Here is a 21,777-nt window from a genome sequence, read left to right as displayed (position 1 = left end):
CGCACAAGAGAACAGATACAGGAACTAACAGAGAAAAGTCAGTGAGACCCATACACAGAGGGCAGATCTGCAGAGACAGAAACCCGTGAAGCAGAGGTAGAGGCTTGGGGAAAGAGAAGAACACACACAATAAAATGCAGTAACTAGGAAGCACCAGCTTATCCATCCTTTCTTTCCCCCAAACGCCCAATCTGTGTTGGAATACTTGAAAACAGAAAATAAATTGTAGGATGGGAGTGGGTAGTTCTCTTCAGTCTGTTGCTGTTCATGAGCTGTTTCCAATATCTTCTTTGATGCATGTCAATCATATGGTTCGTATTTGGGCATTAGTGTCTCGGTATAATGTCAAAGACCTGTCCAAATCACAGCTACTATCCTTATCCTGAGGTTTGCTTGTTAAACTCAACTATATTAAAATGTAAAACTAAGACTTTTAAACATGAATGAGCAAATTTCCCCAATCTGTGGCTAGCTTCTGATATGATGTGACCTCTTTTTTAAAACTAGAGAAAAACATGAAAGCTGGAAATCTGAATATAAAAAAAAATCATCTGGAAACACTAAGCAGGTCAATCAGTATCTATAAGAAAAAAAAATCCCTTTTAACATTTTAGCTGGACGAAGGGGGTATTCCCTGTACTTTTAGCCTGTACTTCTCCTTCGAATGTTGACCGGCTCACTGTGCTTTCACATTTTATTTCTGCAATTTTTCCTATTTTAGACAGTATTCTTGCAAAGTTCCAGGCACCTTAAAGAATCATAGCTTAGAATGACAACTCACCCAGATCAATAACACTATTTATTCTACGTCCACAAAAAAAGATAAGCTCTATCTGTTTATTACTGTTTGCGATGTTAGCTTGTGAACATTTAATGTGTTCATTGACATTTCTTTGTCTGCTATTGTAACCTGTTCCTGTTAAAATTGTAAGTAAAGAAATAAAGTACAATAAAATAATGTACACTCGTCTCTCTTAGGCAGTCCCTCGGAACTGAGGATGACTTGCTTCCACATTAAAAATGAGTTCTCAGGTGACTGAGTCCAATGCGGGACCTACAGTCTCTGTCACTGGTGGGGCAGACGGTGGTTGAAGGGGCGGGTGAGTGGGGTGCGTGGGTTGATGTGCGCTCCCGGCGCTTGGCTTCCGCTTACTCCCGGTGAAGAGACTCGAGGTGATCGACACTAATATCTTAAATAATATCCAGGCTTTTTTTGCTATTAAAAGTGTTACAAACAGCTGGAAAATTGCACCATATTAATTGTTCTTCAAGCCAAGTGTTCTACATTGTGAATACATTTATGAATATTTTATACAACCATAAGTAGGCATAACCCTCTTCACCCTTTCAGCCTGGCAGACACTTTCTTCCGAGAACAAGCTTCAGATAAATTTTGGCTAATTGAGGTGAGTCAAGGAGGACGTGACATTGCTTCGATCACTGTTGAAAGGTAGCTGGGTCTTGAAGGTAAATCCATTCCTTGTGTGGCGAAAATCAGCGATTCATCAAAAAGGGTCATGTTAGATCCGTGTGTTAATGGAGACACGGAATGCAGGAGTTGATTTAACAAGTGTTTACTGAACAAAGTCTGGAGGTGAACTAACAACACAAGACGCTATACAGGCTTATATACCCGAGTGGTTACTACTGGTACTACAGTATACAGGGGCTTCAAAAACATAGTTCCTCTTCAAGGTACATACACTACAATTCCTCCCCTTTTAGATAAATAGTACATAACATTTTAAGTAATCATTAAATAAAATTTTTACAAGAACAATAATATACACATTTGCTGAAGTTAATCAATTACAAATTCAGTCTCTCTGGAGGCTTCCTGACTCGGTCCGGATAACGCCTCGGTGGTGTAGTAGGTTCTTTTGGCAAGGTCGATTCGGCTTCAATGCCAGTGTCGGGTTCATCTGGTTCCAGTATCACCGGACCGGAGGTAGATACTATGGGTATCTCTGCTTCATCACTAGGCGTATAGAGTTGTGGTGTAGGTTGTCCTTTTTCGGATGACTCTATGATCTGGTCAGCATGGCGCCTTATTATGCTTTCTCCAATGTCCACGGTATACATCAGCGGTCCTAGTCGTGTGCTAATAGTTCCAGGCTGCCATTTCTCAGTACGGTAGTCCCGGGCCAAAACTGGTTGACCTATCTGGAAGGTTCTAGTTGGCCTTTCATTCATGCTTTGAAATTGCCGGTTCTCTACGTCCCTTCTGACGTTTGGCTTGACCAAATCCAGCCAGCATCTTAGGCTTCTATTGAAAAACATCATGGCGGGGGTTTGGTTTGTAACCACATGTGTTGCATTCCTGTACGCAAACAAAAAGTTATCTACCTTATGTTGTAGATTTATGTCTTCATTACCCATGGCCTTTATTGCCTTCTTGAAGGTCTGGACAAACCGTTCAGCCAATCCATTGGTGGCGGGATGGTATGGGGCGGATGTGTAGTGCTTAACCCCATTGTTTTTTAAGAACTTCCTGAATTCTTCGGATACAAATTGCGGTCCATTATCAGAACAGATCTGTTCAGGAAGCCCATTCCTGGCGAATATGGTCCTTAATACTGTGATGGTTTTTTCCGTGGTGGTGGAGGACATCTTTATTACCTCTGGCCACTTGGAGTGTGCATCCACCGCGATTAAGAACATTGAGTCCATAAATGGACCAGCAAAGTCAATATGTACCCTTTGCCATGGAGATGAGGGCCACTCCCATGGATGTAGAGGGGCTTGTGGTGGGGCGTTTTGGACCTTCTGGCATCCTAGACAGCTCTTGGTCATTTCTTCGATGTCTCCATCGATACCTGGCCACCACACAAACGCTCTGGCTAAGTTCTTCATTTTCACTCCACCCAGATGCCCCTCATGAAGCTCCTTTAGCACTCTATCCTTGAGTTTGGGTGGAATCACCACTCTGGATCCACACATCAAGGTTCCTCGGCACACTGACAGCTGTTCTCTTCTTTGCGAGAATGCTGGCAACAGTGGTTCGCCATGTGCTGGCCATCCCTTCACCGTTAAATCGTAGACTCGTGAGAGAGTCGGGTCATTTCGCGTTTCCTTTTCAATGGTAGAATTTGTCACCGGTAGACCTTCCACTATGGTCGAGTGGAACATCTCCACTGGGTCCACTGTAGGCGCCTCTTCCACCGTTGGCAACGGTAGGCGCGATAACCCGTCAGCATTCCCATGCTGTTTTGTTCCTTTGTATTCTATGTCATATTGGTGTGCCCCTAGGAAAAGGGACCACCTCTGTAGCCTTTGCGCTGTCATAATGGGAACGCCCTTTTTAGGGTTGAATATGGAGACGAGGGGTTGATGGTCGGTCAACAAGGTAAATTTTTATCCGTGTAGGTAATGGTTGAATTTCTTCACCCCCCACACCAGGCTGAGTGCCTCCCTGTCGATCTGGGCATAGTTACGCTCAGCTGAGTTCAATGAGCGTGACGCAAAAGCTATCGGCCGCTCCGAGCCATCAGGGAATCTATGCAGTAATACCACTCCCACGCATAAGGGGATGCATCGCACGCCAGTCTGATTGGCAGTGATGGGTTGTAATGAGCCAACACTTCCCTGGACGTGATCAAGCCTTTGTATTTATGGAAGGCACGTTTACAGTCTTCGCTCCATTTCCAAACTACTCCCGTTTGTAGCAGTGCGTTAAGAGGGTGCAGAACCGTCGACAAGTTCGGTAAAAATTTATGATAGTAATTTACTAATCCCAGGAATGACCTTAATTGTGAGACATTTTCAGGCGCTGGGGCCTTTACGACCGCTTCAATTTTTTCAGGTGACTTATGTAACCCTTCTTCGTTAATGACATGGCCACAATATGATATTTGTTTCTGGAAAAATTTGCACTTGGGGCGATTTGCTCGTAGGCCCCGTTCTCTCAGCCTTGTGAGCACCTGCTCCAAGTTGGCAAGGTGCTCGTTGTCATTTTCTCCTGTTACAAGGATGTCGTCTAGGTAGCATTGAGTCCCCGGAATCCCTTGCAGGACTTGCTCCATAGCTCTTTGCCAGATAGCCGGAGCTGATGCCACTCCGAAAACCAGTCGATTGTACTGGTACAGGCCTTTGTGTGTGTTTATCGTGAGATACTTTTTAGAGGCCTCCTCAACCTCCATCTGTAGATATGCCTGTGCTAAGTCAATTTTGGTGAAACGTTTCCCTCCGGATAGTGAGGCGAAAATATCTTCTGGATACTGTACCGTGTGAAGAATCGGGTTTACAGTCACCTTGAAGTCCCCACAGATGCGAATTTTTCTCTGTTCTTCAGATTTATCATTATTCAACATTTTCTTCATGACCGGGACAATGGGTGTTGCCCACTCGCTCCAATCTACCTTGGATAACACGCCTGCTTTTTCCAAATTCTCCAGCTCTGCCTCGACGGCTGGACGAATTGCGTATGGCACCGGCCTTGCCTTAAAAAACTTGGGAATTGCCGCATCTTCCACTTTTATTGAGGCGGTGGCACCTTTCAGGATTCCTAGTTCCTGTTGAAACACTTCTTTGGCGTTAGCCAAGATTTCTTTTAATCGTCCAGGTATGACGTCATCATCGTTTTTTTTCTTACTGGTCACTGTCAGTGCCTGAATGGAGTGCCAGTCTAACCGTATCCTTCTTATCCATTCACGTCCCAACAACGGTGGATCACTATCTTGCAGAACGTATAAATACATCTTCTGTATTTCCTTGCCGTTGTATACAACAGGCACCCTTATTTTCCCTCTGGGGTATACTTTCTGCCCCATATATGTCTTCAAGATAATGGATGTGTCTTTCAAAGGTATATGCGGAAATAGCCGCTCGTAATCCCGTCGACTCATGACGGTCAGAGCTGATCCTGTATCTAGCTCCATTTTGACTGGGGACCCCGCTATCGTGAGGGTAACCCAAATGGTCTGGTAATCTTCTTTGGCAATTACATTATGTAATTTGAGACAGCTTAGTCTCTTGTTTCCAGAGTCGCTATCGCTCTTCTGGTCTTCGGAGCTACTGTCCGTCATCATTTGTACCTTTCTGTACTTTTCCTTATTGACCTTTTTACTGTCAGCGGATTTCTTTCCAGATCTGCATTCACGTGCAATGTATCCCATCTTTCCACATTGCCTGCATGCTTTGTCCTTGAGCCAGCAGTCCTTCTGGTCATGGGTGGATCTGCCGCAGCGATAACGTCTCTCGAAACCCCGTGTCATTTCATGGGTGCCAAAGTCTTGTGGCTTTTGCTGTATCGCTGCAGCTCCTCTTGCTGCTGCTTCGTATGATACAGCCACACTGAAAACCTTGTCCAGTGTCAAATCTTTCTCAAAAAATAGTATTTTCTGTGTTCCTTCGCTTAGGAGACTGCAGATGAATTTGTCTCATAGAGAATCTGCCAGTCCTGCCCCGAATTGGCAGTGCTTTGACAGCTTTCGTAATTCAGTGAGGTAATCAGCGTTACTTTCATTCTTGTGCTGATTCCTCCTGAAGAATTTGAATCATTCCGCTATCAGCAGCGCTGTTGGGTTTAAGTGCTCCTGTAAGGTATCAACAATCTCCTTAAAATTCTTGTCCATCGGTTTGGCTGGAGTGATCAAGTTTCGTAACAGCCTGTATGTCCTTGCGCCCATCAGATTTAGAAGTACTGAGGCCTTTTTATCATCCGCTACTTCATTCGCCTTGCAATATACCTCCACTCTTTCCACATATGTGGTCCAATCTTCTATATCACTATTGAAAGCAGTAATATTGCCAGTCTTCGGCATCTTGAAAATCTAAAATGGCGCTTCCCGCGCTTTTCCTCCATCCCTGATGGATCAAAATGGCGCCTCCCGCGCTTTTCATTCTTCCCCGCCGAATTAAGATGGCGCCTCCCGCGCTTTCCCGCCGCTGCCGCTGCTGCCAACGCTGTTCTCCGTGGTTCCCGTTGCGACCTGCAGCTTTTCGCGGTATTTCTATTTTTTTTTATATATATCGCCTCAATAGTTTCTCCGTTACTTGGAGAACCGTTCCCGTCGTGGAGTGGACCCTCTGGGACTTTCCCCTCCCTCTGCTCGGTCTGAACACCGACCTGCTTTGCAGCACCGGCCATGCCCTGAGTGCTCCACCCTCTCTCTCTCTCCTTGCTTCTGCTTCCCGACTCGCTGCCCAGCCCCGTTGCAGAGCCACCCGATCGAGCTCTAGCCCGCCGCAGCCCAGGAAGGATCAGTGCACTACCTGCCACCAGCCCGTTTAGCTGGTGAAACCATAGCTTCCCTGTCTTTTTTCTTGCCTCTGGCTTCGACCTTCGCCTGAGGAATCGATCTCCTTGAGGTGCTGCCGAATTGCAGGTAAGTTCGTTTCTAACTCGTCGCCACTGTTAGATCCATGTGTTAATGGAGACATGGAATGCAGGAGTTGATTTAACAAGTGTTTACTGAACAAAGTCTGGAGGTGAACTAACTACACAAGATGCTATACAGGCTTATATACCCGAGTGGTTACTACTGGTACTACAGTATACAGGGGCTTCAAAAACATAGTTCCTCTTCAAGGTACATACACTACAGGTCACATCTAGCACCCCAAGAAAAATGAGAATGAACAAATTGTCCAAAAATGAATCTGGCAATGCCTTGGCTCATGGTTTAAATTGTTTCTGCCAACACCTTGCCTGGAAATGGCATCAATAGCAATTTATTGATGTCAACTACAGAACATATTTTAGAATAAGCTACTATTCTTGTTCTGCAATATTGGGTTTCCCACTGCTGAGGCACCGTTCATTAGTTTTGCTGTGAATCTGGCATAGTCCAAACCGTGACATGAAATTAACGATCCAATCTCATCAAGATACATGTGTGTGTATATATTTATCTGTCTCTATATATCTCTGTCTCTATATATACGTGTGTATATATACACAAATGTATATATGTCAGCTGTGACTCAGTGGGCAGCACTCTCTAGGTGGGAGGGGCTAGGAGTGAGCCAGGTGTGACTGGTTGCCTAATTGCAGCTGGGTGTTGGAGGAAGTTTCGTAAAAAGTTGGTGGAGGGTTTTGGGGTGTTGTTTTCAGGCTTTAGGGCCTTTTTGGCCCACAAAAAACAGCCAGATGGCTGCTGAGGGGTCCGGAGTACCGGGCCCCTCAGAGGACAATATTCCCGAGAGGAATTTTATTAGGGAAGAAACTGTGGTGGGAAGGGGAAAAAAAAGGCCCAAAGATTTGGGTCAGGACCTCAGGAGGTTTGGTAAAGAAAATACAGTGGTGGTGCAATGTGAAGATAAGAAGATTCGAGCCTGGGATATAATCCAGGCAGTTCATGAGGACTGTGGTGAGGGAAGCTGTTTTGCCTGCCGACCAAAACCAAATGTGGGATTTGAGGTGACGGTCAGTGGCCGTGAGGAGGTGGAAAAACTGCTGCTAAGCCTGAAAGTTGGGGAGAAATTTTTAGAGGTGACTCTGCTATATTCAGAGGAGGTGGTGGTTTCATTTTTGAACTTGCCTGTGTACATCGAGGACGAAGTGCTGAGCAAAAAGTTGAAGTCGTGGGACATTAAAATCTGTTCCGAAATAAAGAGGAGGTACTATCCGGGAACACGGGTAGCAGACGGAACCCGGTATGTAAAGGTGCGGTTCCCAGAGGGGATAAGGTCTTTGCCTTACAGTATGAAGTTCGAGACACTGGAAGGAGTACAGTACTTTCGTGTGCTGCACGATAACCAAGTAAAGGTGTGTTACTATTGTCTGGGACATGACCATCTCGTAAGAAACTGTCCTGATTTGTATTGTTACAATTGTGGTGAGTCGGGACATATCGCGTGGAGCTGCAAGGCGGAGAGCTGTGGGGTGTGTCGTAAAGGTCCCACCCACTGTGAGTGTGTGGCAGAAGGGAGCGAAATGAGTGATGAGGAGATGGGAGAAGGAGCAGGAGAGGAGTGTGGAATGGCCAGAGGTGCGGTGCAGTCGGAGGACACAGCCGGTAAAATGAAGGAAAAAGTGCACAGGAAGAGGCAGAGGTTGGCGGAGCGGAGATTGAGATGGAGATGGAGATGGCGGAAAACACGGCGAGTGCTATGGAGGGGAACAAAGACAGCAGCGGGCAGCAAGGGTCGAGTGCAGATTCGAGCCTTAGTGCAGTTCAGCTCCCCCTGGGGAGTCTGGTGTCTGTGGGGGGAGATGAGACAGGAGCGGGGTGTGTGGTGGAAGTGAGTGCTCCGGGGAGAGGCAGGGAGTCGGATATTTTGGTGAGCGGGAGGGGGCAGGGTGGGGAGAGGGTGCAAGAGGCAGGAGCCTTAAAGGGACAGCAGAATGGGATCGGTGAGATAGAGACATCAGAAGGGAACAATTTCGGTGCACCATTGTCCCATGAAGTGAGGGAACAAGGTGCAAGGGTCAGAAGTAGAGATGTGGTCGAAGGGGGCGGCACAGTGGGAGAAACTGCGATAGCAGGAAGACTCTCTATGGGAGATGAAGAATCTGACGGGGAGCAGGATTATGTATCTGACGGGGAGCAGGCACAGGGGGTTGCAGAAGAGCTTGAGTGTGAGGAATTAGAGGGGGACAGAGACATGGAAGTCGGGGATGGAGTGGCATCATGTGGAAAGGGAAAGGTTAGTGAGGGGTAGAAGGAGGGAGAAAGGACAGCTCCTGGGTACAAACTTAAGGCAAGGAAGAGGCTGAAACAGCAGGGAGGGGTCAAACAGGAGGGGAAAAAGAGCCAGAGGCTGCAGGAAAAAGCAACAGCTGCCCGAAAAGTTGAGAAGGAGCATGAGAGGAGGGAAGAGCCTGAGATTAAATGATGTGGAGATTATTGGGCATACTTCCCTTCTTTGGAGCCATGATTACATTGGTCTCGATCAATGTGAACGGACTGAGGGGTGAGAAGAAATTGCAGCAGTTGCTGCAGGGTTTTAAAGGCACGGACTTGTTGTGTCTGCAAGAAACCTTTTGGGATGAGGATATTCTAGAAAGAGTTCAGAAGGTTTGGAAGGGAGAGGTGTTTGCAAGTTGTGCAAACAATAACCGTAGAGGGGTGGCTGTTTTCGTGAGTCCGTCCATAGAAGAGAACGTTGCCTTGGTGGACAAGGACACTGAGGGGAGATTTTTACAGCTAAGGGTAAAATTGGAGGAATTTAATTGCGATCTTTTTAATATCTATGCACCGAACGACCATTGCAAGCGTCGCGAGTTTTTTCGGGGGTTATTCACTGAAGGGGCAGAGGTGGAAAATCCTTGTATAGTGGGGGATTTTAATGTATTTTTATCTCGGATGGACATTTCAGCCCAGATGACCTTTAAGGATGATAACTCCAGAGGGATGATTATAAAAATGATGGCAAATTTAAATTTGAGAGACTTATGGAGGGACCGGAACCTCATAAAAAGGGAGTTCTCCAGAACAGGTTGGGTGGGTGATGTTTTAAAACAGAGCCGAATAGATTTTGTGTTAATGCGGGAAGGGTTAAGTTCGGAGGTGATGGAGATTTATTATAAAAAAGTATTTTTTAGTGATCACTCGGCTTTGGTTCTTAGAATTAGGAACAGCAGAGTTAAGATTGGTTCAGGGGTGTAGATTTTAAACAATCAATACCTGAAGGAAAGTGCTTATAAAGAAGGGATTATAAAAATAATAAAGAATGCTCGGAAGGAACATTTGTTCTTGAAAGAAGAAGAGTTTGGTGGGACAATTTCAAATATGAGGTAAAAGTTTTTTCGGTGCGTTATGGGAAAAAGAGGGCGGCAGCTAACCGGCATCGAGAAGAGAATATAAACAAAAGGTTTACGGATGTCTGTAAAGCAGTTGACGGAGGGGATAAGGGAGCTGAGACTAAGTTCCGGGTGCTAAAGGAAGAGTGGGAATTATTGCAAGCTGAAAAATGCAAGGGGGCCATTCTCCATGCAAAGGCTAGAGATGCATTGGAGGGCAAAAGATGCACTCGATATTTTCTAGAGCAAGAGAAGCTGCGACAGAGATTATCGTTAATTGAGGAGTTGAAGGTTGGGGAGAAGATCATTCATGAAAGTAAGGAGATTTTGGAGGCGGCTAGCAGCATTTATCAAGAGCTATATACAAAAGAAGACATTTCCAATTTGGAGATGGAGAAGGTTACTGCTTTTATTGAAAAGGGTTCAAAGGAGGATGAGAGAAGCATGTGTGATAAAGAAGTAGGATTAGCGGAAATAAAAATAGCAATAAGTGGAATGAAGGGGGGGGAAATGCCCAGGGTCCGATGGACTAAGTGCAGAATATTATAAGGAATTTTTTGAGATTTTAAGTCCATTGACCTTAGGAGTTTTTAAGGAAATTAAAATTGAGGGAAGCCTGGCCCCATCTATGAGGAGAGGTATCATAAGCTTAGCTTATAAAAATAAAGGGGATAGATGGGATCTGAAGAATTGGAGGCCCATCACACTATTAAATGTGGATTATAAGATCTTGGCGAGGGTTATGGCAAATCATTTGAAGGAGGTGTTACCGGAGATAGTTTGGCCCTCTCAGTCCTATGGAGTCATAGGCCGGGACATCGCAGACTCTGTGGTCTCAATCCGAGATGCGATAGAGCTCATGGAAGAGAGTGGGAGGGAGGCTTATGTATTAAAGATAGATCAAGAGAAAGCCTTTGCTAGGGTCTCTCATGAGTTTTTATTGAAGGTTTTGGAAGCATTTGGTTTCAAGGAAAATTTCATTCAGTGGATAAGGATTTTTTATTCAAACATATTTAGCTGTGTTAAATGTAATGGTTTTTTATCTAAGTATTTTCCGATACAGAGATCAGTGAGACAGGGTTGTCCCGTGTCCCCACTGCTGTACACATTGGTAGCAGAACCATTAGGTTACATGATGCAAAAGAAACAAGGTGTAGTTGGGATTGTGGTCCCCAGTTCTGGGCTGGTGTCGGTGATACACCAATATGCAGATGACACAACCTTAACATTGAGAAATGGGGAGTCAGTGAGGAAAGCTATGGAGGTAGTGGAGGAATATTGTAGAGCTTCAGGTGCCAGAGTGAATTATAGTAAGTCCCAATGCCTGGTTGCAGGGAGGGGTAGGGGGGAATGGTTGGGGTATGTCCCTTTAAGGTGGTGGAGGTTTTGGAAGTTCTGGGGGTGCATATGGGGTGCAAGAAAGACAGGGAAGAAGTGGATTGATTAAATTGGGAACCGAAGGTTATGAAAATTAAAAAGATTTTGGGAAGATGGGAAAGAAGGTGGTTGAAAGTGCAAGGAAGAGCGACAGTGGTGTCTGCTCTCCTGTTATCTAAGCTATGGTACTTATTGACGGTGGAGGATATTCCTGAGTGGGCAGAAAAGTCCATCCGAGAGGCTTGTGTGAGGTTTTTACAGGAAGGGAAACCAGCCTTGGTGGCTTACAATACCATCATTGGAGAAATCAGGGAGGACTCAATTTCCCAGATATTGATTTGAAGAAAAAATCCTTTAGAATCAAATGGATGAAGAGATTTCTTCAGAAGTCAAATTCAAGTTTTTGGAAGAGTTGTTTTGAGCATTTTTTTAAACGAAGTGGGATAGGAGGGCAGGGGATATTGTATATGGAATACAATAATATGTTTTTGAAATCGATTAAGCTTCTCCCTAGGTTTTATAAGGGGGTTGTAGAGACTTGGGCTCAATTTTTAAAAAGTGTGCAGTTTACGCCCAAGGGGGCTGAGGAATTTTTAGAACAGCCCTTATTTTTGAATAGGTGGGTCAACATCGAAGGAGAGGTTTTATTTAATCAAGCTTTTATAAAAGCTGGGATTATATTGGTGAAAGATGTATTATACGCGGTGATTCCAGGTTGGTTGCCGGAAGCGATAGTGAGGGACATGGTGTGGGAGGAGGATCAGGAGGTAGAAGGAAAAGCAATAGGAATCATGTATGAGAAGATTGTGAGGGCAATGCCACAGGATTGGATGGAAGAAATAAATGCGGAGATCTCCAAAGGAAGTAAAATGCGTCCTGCTTTTCCAAGCTTTGTACTGGAGAAAGGGGGAGAGTTAGTCCAATTTGACATCTGTAATACTCGAGATTTCTATGAGGTATTCAGAGAATGGAGACTCAAGACACCTGCTGGTCAGGAGTTTTGGCAAAGTATATACCCACAGCTGGACTTCAACAGGATTTGGAAGGGAGTATGGGCGAATTTTAAATGCCCAGAATGGATTGAACTGGATTTCAAATTGGCTCATAACCAGATTTTTACCATGACAGTCTTGTGCAAGATTGGACGAGTGGAGGGGGCAACTTGCCCAGTGTGTGGGACACGGGATGAGACTCTGTCCCATTTACTGGTGTTATGTCCGCAGTTAAATGACTTTAAGTACTATTTTCGACAGTTGTGTGAAGCTTTTTTGCTGGGTGGGGACCGAACAGCGAGAATGGGAACCCCGTGGGACTCAATTTTAAGATGGGGAATGCAGGAGTGTCTGCCAGAGTCTAGTGGAGCAGCAATTAATTTAATGTTCAGTTTGGCTAGATTCGTGATTGTGCAAAGAAGGAATGCTCTGTTTCTTAAGGGGAGGAGAATCAATCTAAAAGAGTATTTTAAATATAAGCTAAAAGACCATTATAAGGCTCTGTGGATGTTTTATTCAGAAAGGAATTTAAGGACAGTATTTTACAACCAATTTTTAAAGTACAATCGATTAATATATGTTACAGGTGATAAATTAAACTTCAGGTTTTGATGTTAAAATGTGGTGGCGGAATGGCTGTGCAGGGCAGTGGAATTGATTTGTATCATACAATGTAATGATCACGATGTTGTAAATGTTCTTAATGTTCAATAAAGTATCATTAAAAAAAAAGTGGGTAGCACACTTGCCTCTGAGTCAGAAGGTTGTGGGTTCAAGTCCCACTTCAGAGTCTTGAGCACAAAAAGCTAGGCTGACACTCCCAGTGCAGTGCTGAGGGAATGCTGCACTGTCAGAGGTGCCGTTGTTTGGATGCGACGTTAAACCGTGGTCCCGTCTGCTCTGTCAGGTGAACGTAAAAGATCCCAAGGCACTATTTCGAAGAAGAGCAGGGGAGTTATCCCCGGTGTCCTGGCCAATATTTATCCCTCAACCAACATAGCAAAAACAGATTATCTGGTCATCACATTGCTGTTTCTGCTGCCGCGTTTCCCGCATTACAACAGTGACTTCACTCCAAAAGTACTTAATTGGCTGTAAAGTGCTTTGAGACGTCCAGTGGTCGTGAAAGGCGCTATATAAATACAAGTCTATTTTTATGTGTATGTATCCATATATGTGTGCATATACATATGCATCTGTGTGTGTGTTATTTACATATGTATATGTGCATCTGCATCTATCTATTGCAATAAGGATTGAAACCTTCAGCTGATTTTTCTCCTCCCTAACCCAGTAGAGCTGAGAGCAATTATAGCTTGCCAACTGCTGCACTATCTGAGATCATATACAAACCAGGAACCAAACCTGGGACCTTTGCAGTCTGCTCTAACCAGCTGAGCCATCAGGGAGCCATCTGCGGCTTTTTAAAAAAATGCCTGATAAAACAACTGGAAACAAACATTGAATAAATATGTAAACCAGCCAGGAAATGTGTATGAGTGAAGTGTACAGCTGTTGCTGCACCGCCACCAATCACCCTGCCACCTGTTCTTACTTAATCCGACAACGTATAGTGGAACAAGAGGACTGAAATTAGCTTTTGCACTGAACACTTCCCAAATTTGAAGAGCATTAACAACACCAGACCGTACCTGCCCTGTTACTTGCCATTCCTCGTTATTGCAAAATGGTTCCCTCAGTGCTGGAAGCTGCAGTATTTATTGAGTAGAATGTGGGAATGGCAGCACTGACAGATAAGAGGCAAACTATGAAATGCCGATATAAATTCTTAGCTTTGGTGTAAAATGTGACTTTAACAAGATTAGGGCAAATCCCATGTAAAACTACCAATAATTACACAGCTTGTCATTCATTCCATTGTCATTTCTGAAAAAAAAAACGCGTTTTGATGAGGATAGCAAAGACTTTGATATCACAACTTTAAAATATTGAGCAAATTGTTTTTGAAGTAAAATTAGCAAAACCTACAATGTTGTTTCACAATAATAATCTTGGAATGGACAGAATACATTTATCTCGTTCGATTTTAGGTATCTGCTGTAGCTGTTCTCAAAGCGTTGGTGTAGACTAGAGGCTTCATAAGCTGAATTTTCAAATGATACCCTGTGACATCCCCGCTGCCCAGTCTGAATTCTTCAAAACTGGCCGTCATTTCAGCTTAGTACATTAATTCCTCATACTCCTTGACGTTGGGAAACCCATTCTATTATAAGGCAATTTGCATCATGCTGAACACTTTCACAATTCCAATTTATTTGTGTTACATTTTCTCCTCGGCTTTGCTGTAATAACATCTTTTTCTGTTGGAGCAAACAATAATGACCCACCGCCCCCAAGGAACCGCAGTAGCCAGATTAAAGGTCGATCCATGACAGGTGCTTGCTGTCAAACCATGCCAAACCCTGACTGCACACCACCTTTTCCTGAAGTCACCATTGCTAGAACTTCAATCAGAGCAGCATTCAAAGGTTCTCCATTATTTACAATGTTACTGTCTTTAAACATTATTGAGCAAACTGAGAGGCTCCAATTCCTGACGAGGCTCTCTGTCTGATCAGGGATAACTTGTGTCGACTGACTTGTTCTGTTAAACCACTGTATAAGGACGATGAAATTTAGATAGCACAGGACAGCAAACAGAAGCATGTTAATGGTCAGAACTGTTCCTTGTTGCATGAAATATTCGTCAGTTAAAATTCCTATAAGCACGGTGGCATAGTGGTTAGCACTGTTGCCTCACAGCGCCAGGGACCCGGGTTCGAATCCAGCATCGGGCGACTGTCTGTGTGGAGTTTGCACATTCTCCCCGTGTTTGCGTGGGTTTTCTCCGGGTGCTCCGGTTTCCTCCCACAGTCCAAAGATGTGCGAGTTAGGTTGATTGGCTATGATAAATTGACCCTTAGTGTTAGGGGGATTAAATACGTGGGGTTACAGGGATAGGGTGGGATATGTGTTGGTGTAGGGGTTACGGGGATCGGATGGGATATGTGTCGGTGCAGGCTCGATGGGCTGAAATGGCCTCTATCTGCACTGTGGGGTTTCTGTGATTCTGTGATTCTGTGATAAGAAACAGGAGCAGGAATAGGCCACTTGGCCCTGCTCTGCCATTCAATAAGATCATGGCTGATCTTGGGCTCAAAGCCACTTCCCTGCCCACTCCCCATAACCCTTCACTCCCTTATCTTGCAAAAATCTGTCAATCTCCAACTTAAATGTATTTAATGACCCAGCCCCCACAGCTCTCTCTAGCAGAGAATTCCACAGATTTATGTCCCTCTGAGAGAAGAAATTCCTCCTCATCTCAGTTCTAAAAGGGCGACCCTTTATTCTAAAACTGTGCCCCCGAGTTCTAGATTTCCCCACGAGGGGAAACATCCTCTCTGCATCTACCTTGTCGATCCCCCTCAGTATCTTATATGTTTCAGTAAGATCACCTCTCATTCTTCTAAACTCCAATGAGTATAGGCCCAACCTGCTCAACCTATCCTCATAAGTCAACCCCCTCATCTCTGGAATTAACCTAGTGAATCGTCTCTGAACTGCCTCCAATGCAAGTATATCCTTCCTTAATGAAAACGAAAAACAACCGTGATGGTTCCTTTTAATATCCTGCTCTTTAAAATGCTGACCTTGGTGAAAATACATGTGGGAAACAGGGAATAGGGGAGAAGCACATACGCTTGACTGGAAATTATATGAATCCCAGCAGTGTTGATTTAAGTTGTATTTAGTCAGTAAGGAAAGCGGCTAAACATACACACAATACTGGGAAAGAGCAAAGGCAAAAATACCTGGTCCAAGAGCCGGGGATGAAAACAACCAATCAAACGTCGCTCTTCCCTTCTCAAATGCAACTGTAATTTACATCATCAAATCAAACCGAAAAAACTTTCAGACACAAGTGATTTCAAACCCAGCTGTGACGGAAAGTAATATTGAAAATGTGCAAAAGCAATTGTAAAATGGCATCGCTTGCTGACTCTTTCTAAAATAAGTTGGTCTGAGACTTAACACTGTGTATAATGCAAGCTGATAAATAGATTCATTATCTCAGCAATAGACTTGCTGAATGGTGATGGAAGTCCCTTTGAATGTGTGTTGACCCCCCTCGTCCTCTGGGAGTTATTTTAATGCTCCAGACTGTCAGAATGGGGAGCTGTCGTATTCCAGCACAGCGCTGAACTTCTTCCTTGCTCCCTTTTACTTGTTAACGTATTAAGGTTTCTCCTGACAGTTTTGATGTTTCACTATAGCTAGGGAATAGCAAAATAAATGAGCTGTGCATTTGGAGAGCAGATGACCTTTATGACAGAGCCTCTAACAGGTGATTCTTTCCCCTCCCCCCACACTCTCGTTAGCAAGCCATTTGATTTTTCTTGCACTGAATATAATTATAATGCCTGCAGCTTTCATGCATTTTATATGATCTGCTGCGAATTATAAGCTGGTGCAAAATCAGAGGATCTGTTATATTTCCCTTTACTGAATTTTGATCAGCAGGAAATGGAGTGTTTTACTGACAGAGATCCTTACAGCCTTCTGCAGAAAAATCTATTCTTATAAGCTGGTAATTCAAAGGATTGTTGCGCCGTAACAGACCTTCTCATGGTTCTAACTGTGACTGGATCCATTAACACTGTTAGACAGGGACATTTAAAGACTGCTGCCTGATTCTTTCTTTCTTTGCACAGGCTGAAGCAGATGAACTCCTAACACCTCGCTTTAATAGCTCAATGTGCATCAGCCTGGCAAATGGCACTCTTGCTAATTGTGACTAACCGGTAACCTCTTGTAATCAGTAAGTGGCCTAATAGGCTCGGTGTAGCTTCAGTGCAAGGTTATTTATTTGGCTGCATCGGTTTCTTGCTGTACTCCTGCTCTTGACATTCAACTGTTTGAGTGGGGAGGTGATGAATCAACACAGAGGGACTATTAAAGCTGGAAAATAAAAAGAGACAGAAAGCCTCTCTAGACTCAGTGGAGGCTTCAGAACACATCTGCGTCACTCACAAGAGGGGGAGGAAGGAAGAGAAAATTTGGTTCTGAGATCCATGATAGCACAGTCGTGTGTGTACATCTATCAGCAGATTGTTTTCAGTACCTGTCAAGACTATTTGCCGCCTCTGGAACTTGAAACAGATGGAGGAAGTACAGGGAAGCTTATAGGTGACTCTGCTCATCCCCCCCCCCCCTTCCTTCCCTTCACATCTGTAGGGTGTAAAGCCACCTGCTATAACTGTGCTCGCAGGTTGCATCCTGTAGTAAAGCTGATTGTTGTTCACAAGGTAACCTCGTCATTTGCTTGAGTGTGGCTCTAGCAGTTAGTGAGTGAGTGGAGCAGAGCAGCTCAAGTCTGAGCTTCTGAGCAAGTGTCAGGATCTTGCACACCCTGGAGCCTGTGCATCCGTCCTGTGAGACTTGAGTCGCACCGTCGCCAACTCTTGTTTCTGCCACTTGCCACACGGGTCCTCCTCGAAGTCCACCAAGAGTTTGCTTAGACGGCAGCAGTAAAAAAAAAAAAAAAATGTCAGGCTCCGGTAGGAAAGAATTCGACGTCAAGCACATCCTGCGGCTTCGTTGGAAACTCTTCAACCATCCGTCGTCCGGTTCAGCCGGCAGCGGAGGCTGCCTTCAGCAGCAGCAGCAGGACAGCTTCGAGCACTGGGGCACCAGCCAGAACAGGCTGAAGAATCACAACCACGAGAGGGGGAGCTTTTGGAAGAAGAGCAGCGCCGTCAATGGCATCCTGCTCCCGGGCCACGGCAGAAGTGGCACCTTGGAATGCCAGCCGGAACAACGCACCGTCTTTTACGTGGAGGCGCTGGAAGAAGTGCCCAGGTTGGAGTTTACCAGGGAGAGCAAGGCAACGCTGGAGGAGGTGAAGAAGGAGTTGCTGGCCACTGACTGTTGTGAGGGAACCGATGATGGGTGCCTGCACAGGTATAAGCTCCAGCTTTCAACCTATAGAAGTAACTTTAAAGGGGCCGGGTCCCAGTCGCTAATATAATTGTGTCTCGCCTCTTGCATCAAAACTACTTCAAATAAAATCGGTATAGCGCCTGTCTGTAACCTGCAGCGGCTTAGCAATATGTTGAGAAAATAATCATAGCAATGAAAGTCTGAAGAGACATATCTCCACAGGCTTAACCTGTAGAATGCCTTCCGAAAGTAATTTTACAGGCTCTTCTCAATAATAGATACAGTATGTGGTGACTCTTGGATATAGTCCAAGCAGTAATATTTGTAACACAGAATATGAATTAGTCAGTGGTAAAAATGAACACACATTGTCTGAGCAAAATACACACACACACACACACACACACACATATACATGCCAAGATACTTATTTTTAATGGTATCCAGAAATTCTACATTCTTTTGATTGTCTTAAATCCAATTTTAAACTGTTTACTCTTCATATGTAGGAGCACATTCAGTAGAAATATTGTTTTTTGATTTGAGTCTGGTCATTAAAAGGACACCGATGTAGTGCAGTTGTTGGAGTCCCAACGCGTTGTGTCATATGTAGGTCAGATATTTGTACCGATCTTGCTCCACATGCTTCAGTTCTGTGCTCCATGAGATGGCACTGATTTGGGAGCTGTCTGGGCACCTTTCCCAGGGTGAAAGGGAAGTCTGAAAGAGAGTCAGTCTGAACACTCTTCCATGCGTCTAGTAATCAGATTCAACGCAGCATTGGTGGAGATCAGTAAGTTGGTCACATGGCGCTATCTTGGTCAGGATTGGTGCAAAGTGTGCAGGAATCCAATGAAGGGAGAATACATTCCAAAGGGAGCCTTATCCTCACCCCCAAAGAAAATAAGGACTTATCTCCTTGCCTCTATTGACTGCACTGCATCATGCATGGCATGGTTACCCAGACATTAATAGTCCTCGGGTGATTCGTCCGTACCTAGTCTTCATCTGTGAGCCTAGACGGTGAGTGTTGGCAGGCTAGTCACCTGTGGGAGGCTTCGCAATCATGCCTAATTCTGTCCTCGTTCAAAAATCCAATATCCAGCAGAGCTCGGCAGATAAGAATCCGGAACAGGGACTTGGTTTGATTAGCTTTTACCTCTCGGGTCCACAGATGACTCCAACCATAGTGTTCCTATTGCCCCTCCGGCTAACTCACCGCCAAACAATGATCAAACCTAAGATATTCTAGTCTGTATTGTTTGGTACCACCTCATGTGCAGCATTCAACCACAGAGGAGCTTAAAGTCTCACTTTAAAAAAAAAGCAACTCTTGCAGTGAATCTAAAAGGGCTACAGTATCTGACTTTCTATACGGTCCAATAGTAAAAATACTGACAGGAGTTTTCCATCAAATCCCTACATCTGCACTAACCCTCCAATTTATGTTGCATTCAACTTTGGTACTTTAATGCATGGTTTTTAGTTTCCATTTGAGTGGTTTATTTTAAAATATCTAATTATGCATAGAATCGATTGAGAGAAGGAAGTGGAATTGTCTATCTGTTTGTTTGAATCTTCTCTTGAGATGTGCGTTAAAAACAATGTATTGCAAGGCACCTATTATCACATTCCTTTTTGCAACACCCATGAAGTGTCATCCCATCAAAGGAAATGTCTGATTGACATATAGGATTAATAATTATTTACACTGCAGGAGTTTTTTTTACATTCAAATTGAATCTGTTGGGTTTGCTTTAATTACTTCATTAGAACACATTTTATTAATTCCCAAACCTACAATAAACATAGCTGAGAACATGGTCAGGAAGCTAAACATTCCTTCTTAATAAATGCATGGACATTAAAATAGGAGATTTTGTTGATTTAAAAAAAGCACTTGGTTATTCATTGAAAGGAAAGGGCATGTCTGATTGAAGTGAAGAGAAGGATCACGTTCTGTTTTGTTTTTGTGTTGAATTAGACGTGTGGAAAAATTACTTCAGCGATGGTAAAATGAATTCTTTGCTCTAGGATGTTATAGTTTTTTTATTAGTTTTATTATTAAATGTAATGAACATCAACTGATCTCTGCTCATGTGCCAACTTGCTAAAGAATGGGGGTAATAGTGACCTAACTCACCGGGCAGTAATCCCACGGGATCGGGTGGCATGTCGGTTTTACACCCCGCTCAATATTGCTCTCCATTGACCACTGTTGCATTCGATCCCATCCGTTTGGGTTAGGTTAGAATTGCCCCCAATGTCTCGATATTATTTATCTTAATTGCTTCAATTTTCTCATGAAGGCATGTTATATAGAATGACATAGAATTTACAGCACAGAAACAGGCCATTCGGCCCAACTGGTCCCTGCCAGTGTTTCTGCTTCACACCAGCCTCCTCCCACCCCTGCTTCATCTCACCCCATCAGCATACCCTTCCATTCCATTCTCCCTTGTGTGTTTATCTAGCTTCCCCTTTTCAACAGAGGGAGAGACAAAATCCGCGGAAAAAGGCAGAGACTATCAAAAAATTTGCAAATACTGACTACATTTCAAGTCATTACAGTGGGATATTGGGAAAAGGTTTCAATCAGCAATAATTATGCCTCAGTTAAACCACATGGGCAACGATACTGCCACTGCACAAAGCAGGGCATAATATCACCTGGACCAGTCACCCTCCAGCACTTCGCTCAAGCAGTCACAGGCTAGTTAATGAGAATTGGTAGGTTGTCTGGCCATGGGGACATCAGGCCATGCCACCCTCCCCTGACGTTCACACATTTTCCAGCACTAATCACTGGCTCACAATCAGGAACAAGAATCCTGATTGATTTTTCTGTTCCTAGCCCAGTGGTACTGTGGTCATCGTACCACATTTGATGCTTCCCCAAACTTCGGTCACAGATGAAGATTGTACCTGGGACCTTGTCTAGTCTATATGGCTCTAGCGGTGCCTTTATCCACTAAACTATAGGGTGATTTATGAATGATACCAGGGCTGAGGGACATCAGTTATGTGGAGAAGCTGGGATTGTTCTCCTTAGAGCAGAGAAGGTTAACGGGAGATTCAATAGAGGTGTTCGAGATTAAATGGGGTTTTGATAGAGTAGATAGGGAGAAATGGTTTCCAGTGGCAGGAGGGTCAGTAACCAGAGAACACAGATTTAAGATAATTGGGAAAAAAGGCAAAGGCGATGAGAATTTTTTTTTTTTTTTTTTTACTCAGCAAGTTGTTGTGATCTGGAATGCACTGTCTGAAAGGGTGGTGGAAGCAGATTCAATAGTAACTTTCAAAAGGGAATTAGATAGAAACTTTTTAAAAAAGAAAAAAAATGCAGGGCTATGGGGAAAGAGCAGGGGAGTGGGACTAATTGGAGAGCTCTTTCAAAGAGCCGGCACAGGCATGATTGGGCGAAATACATAGGATATACGGCACAGAAACAGGCCATTCGGCCCAGCCAGTCCATGCCAGCCTTTGTGCTCCTTCTGTGCAGTATGATTCTATGTTTCTATAACTCCTCAATTTTATTGATTTATTTAAAGGCAAGTAGGAGAGTCAGTAACAAAAAAAATCCTGAAGGATGGGTTAGCAAAGTTTTGTCTGAACTGCAGGCAGATTGTAAACTTGCATGGGAGAAGCAGGTGGTAGATTCAACTGTCTTGGCAGATAGCCCACAGATTGTGGTTGAGTTTTGTTTTAGTCCCAGTACAAATATTTAACATAACATTCATGGTGCAATTGGTTAGAATACATGCAACACATTTTGGAGGGGTT

General features: G+C 44.1%; 1 protein-coding gene and 1 non-coding gene across 2 annotated transcripts in view; one reads left to right on the top strand and one right to left on the bottom strand.

Moving 5' to 3' along the window:
• Nucleotides 1-16,503: 16,503 nt before the first annotated feature.
• The window catches only part of LOC147111453 (kelch-like protein 1), a 474,153-nt gene continuing 468,879 nt past the window's right edge, over nucleotides 16,504-21,777 (top strand). Inside the window, exon 1 of the mRNA XM_085998465.1 lies at nucleotides 16,504-18,015. Within this exon, the coding sequence (XP_085854591.1) occupies nucleotides 17,600-18,015 (416 nt within the window). The 5' untranslated portion in view covers nucleotides 16,504-17,599. The remainder of the gene's footprint in view (nucleotides 18,016-21,777) is intronic.
• Nucleotides 20,511-20,650, bottom strand: LOC147111454 (U4 spliceosomal RNA). The gene has a single exon (XR_015079874.1). It is a non-coding gene; the product is annotated as a U4 spliceosomal RNA (small nuclear RNA).

This window comes from Somniosus microcephalus, chromosome 10 (genome assembly GCF_052327205.1).
Source record: "Somniosus microcephalus isolate GS21.2 chromosome 10, FLI_Smic_1.0, whole genome shotgun sequence".
Taxonomy (NCBI): domain Eukaryota; kingdom Metazoa; phylum Chordata; class Chondrichthyes; order Squaliformes; family Somniosidae; genus Somniosus; species Somniosus microcephalus.
This window is presented reverse-complemented; position numbering and strand designations above follow the sequence as displayed.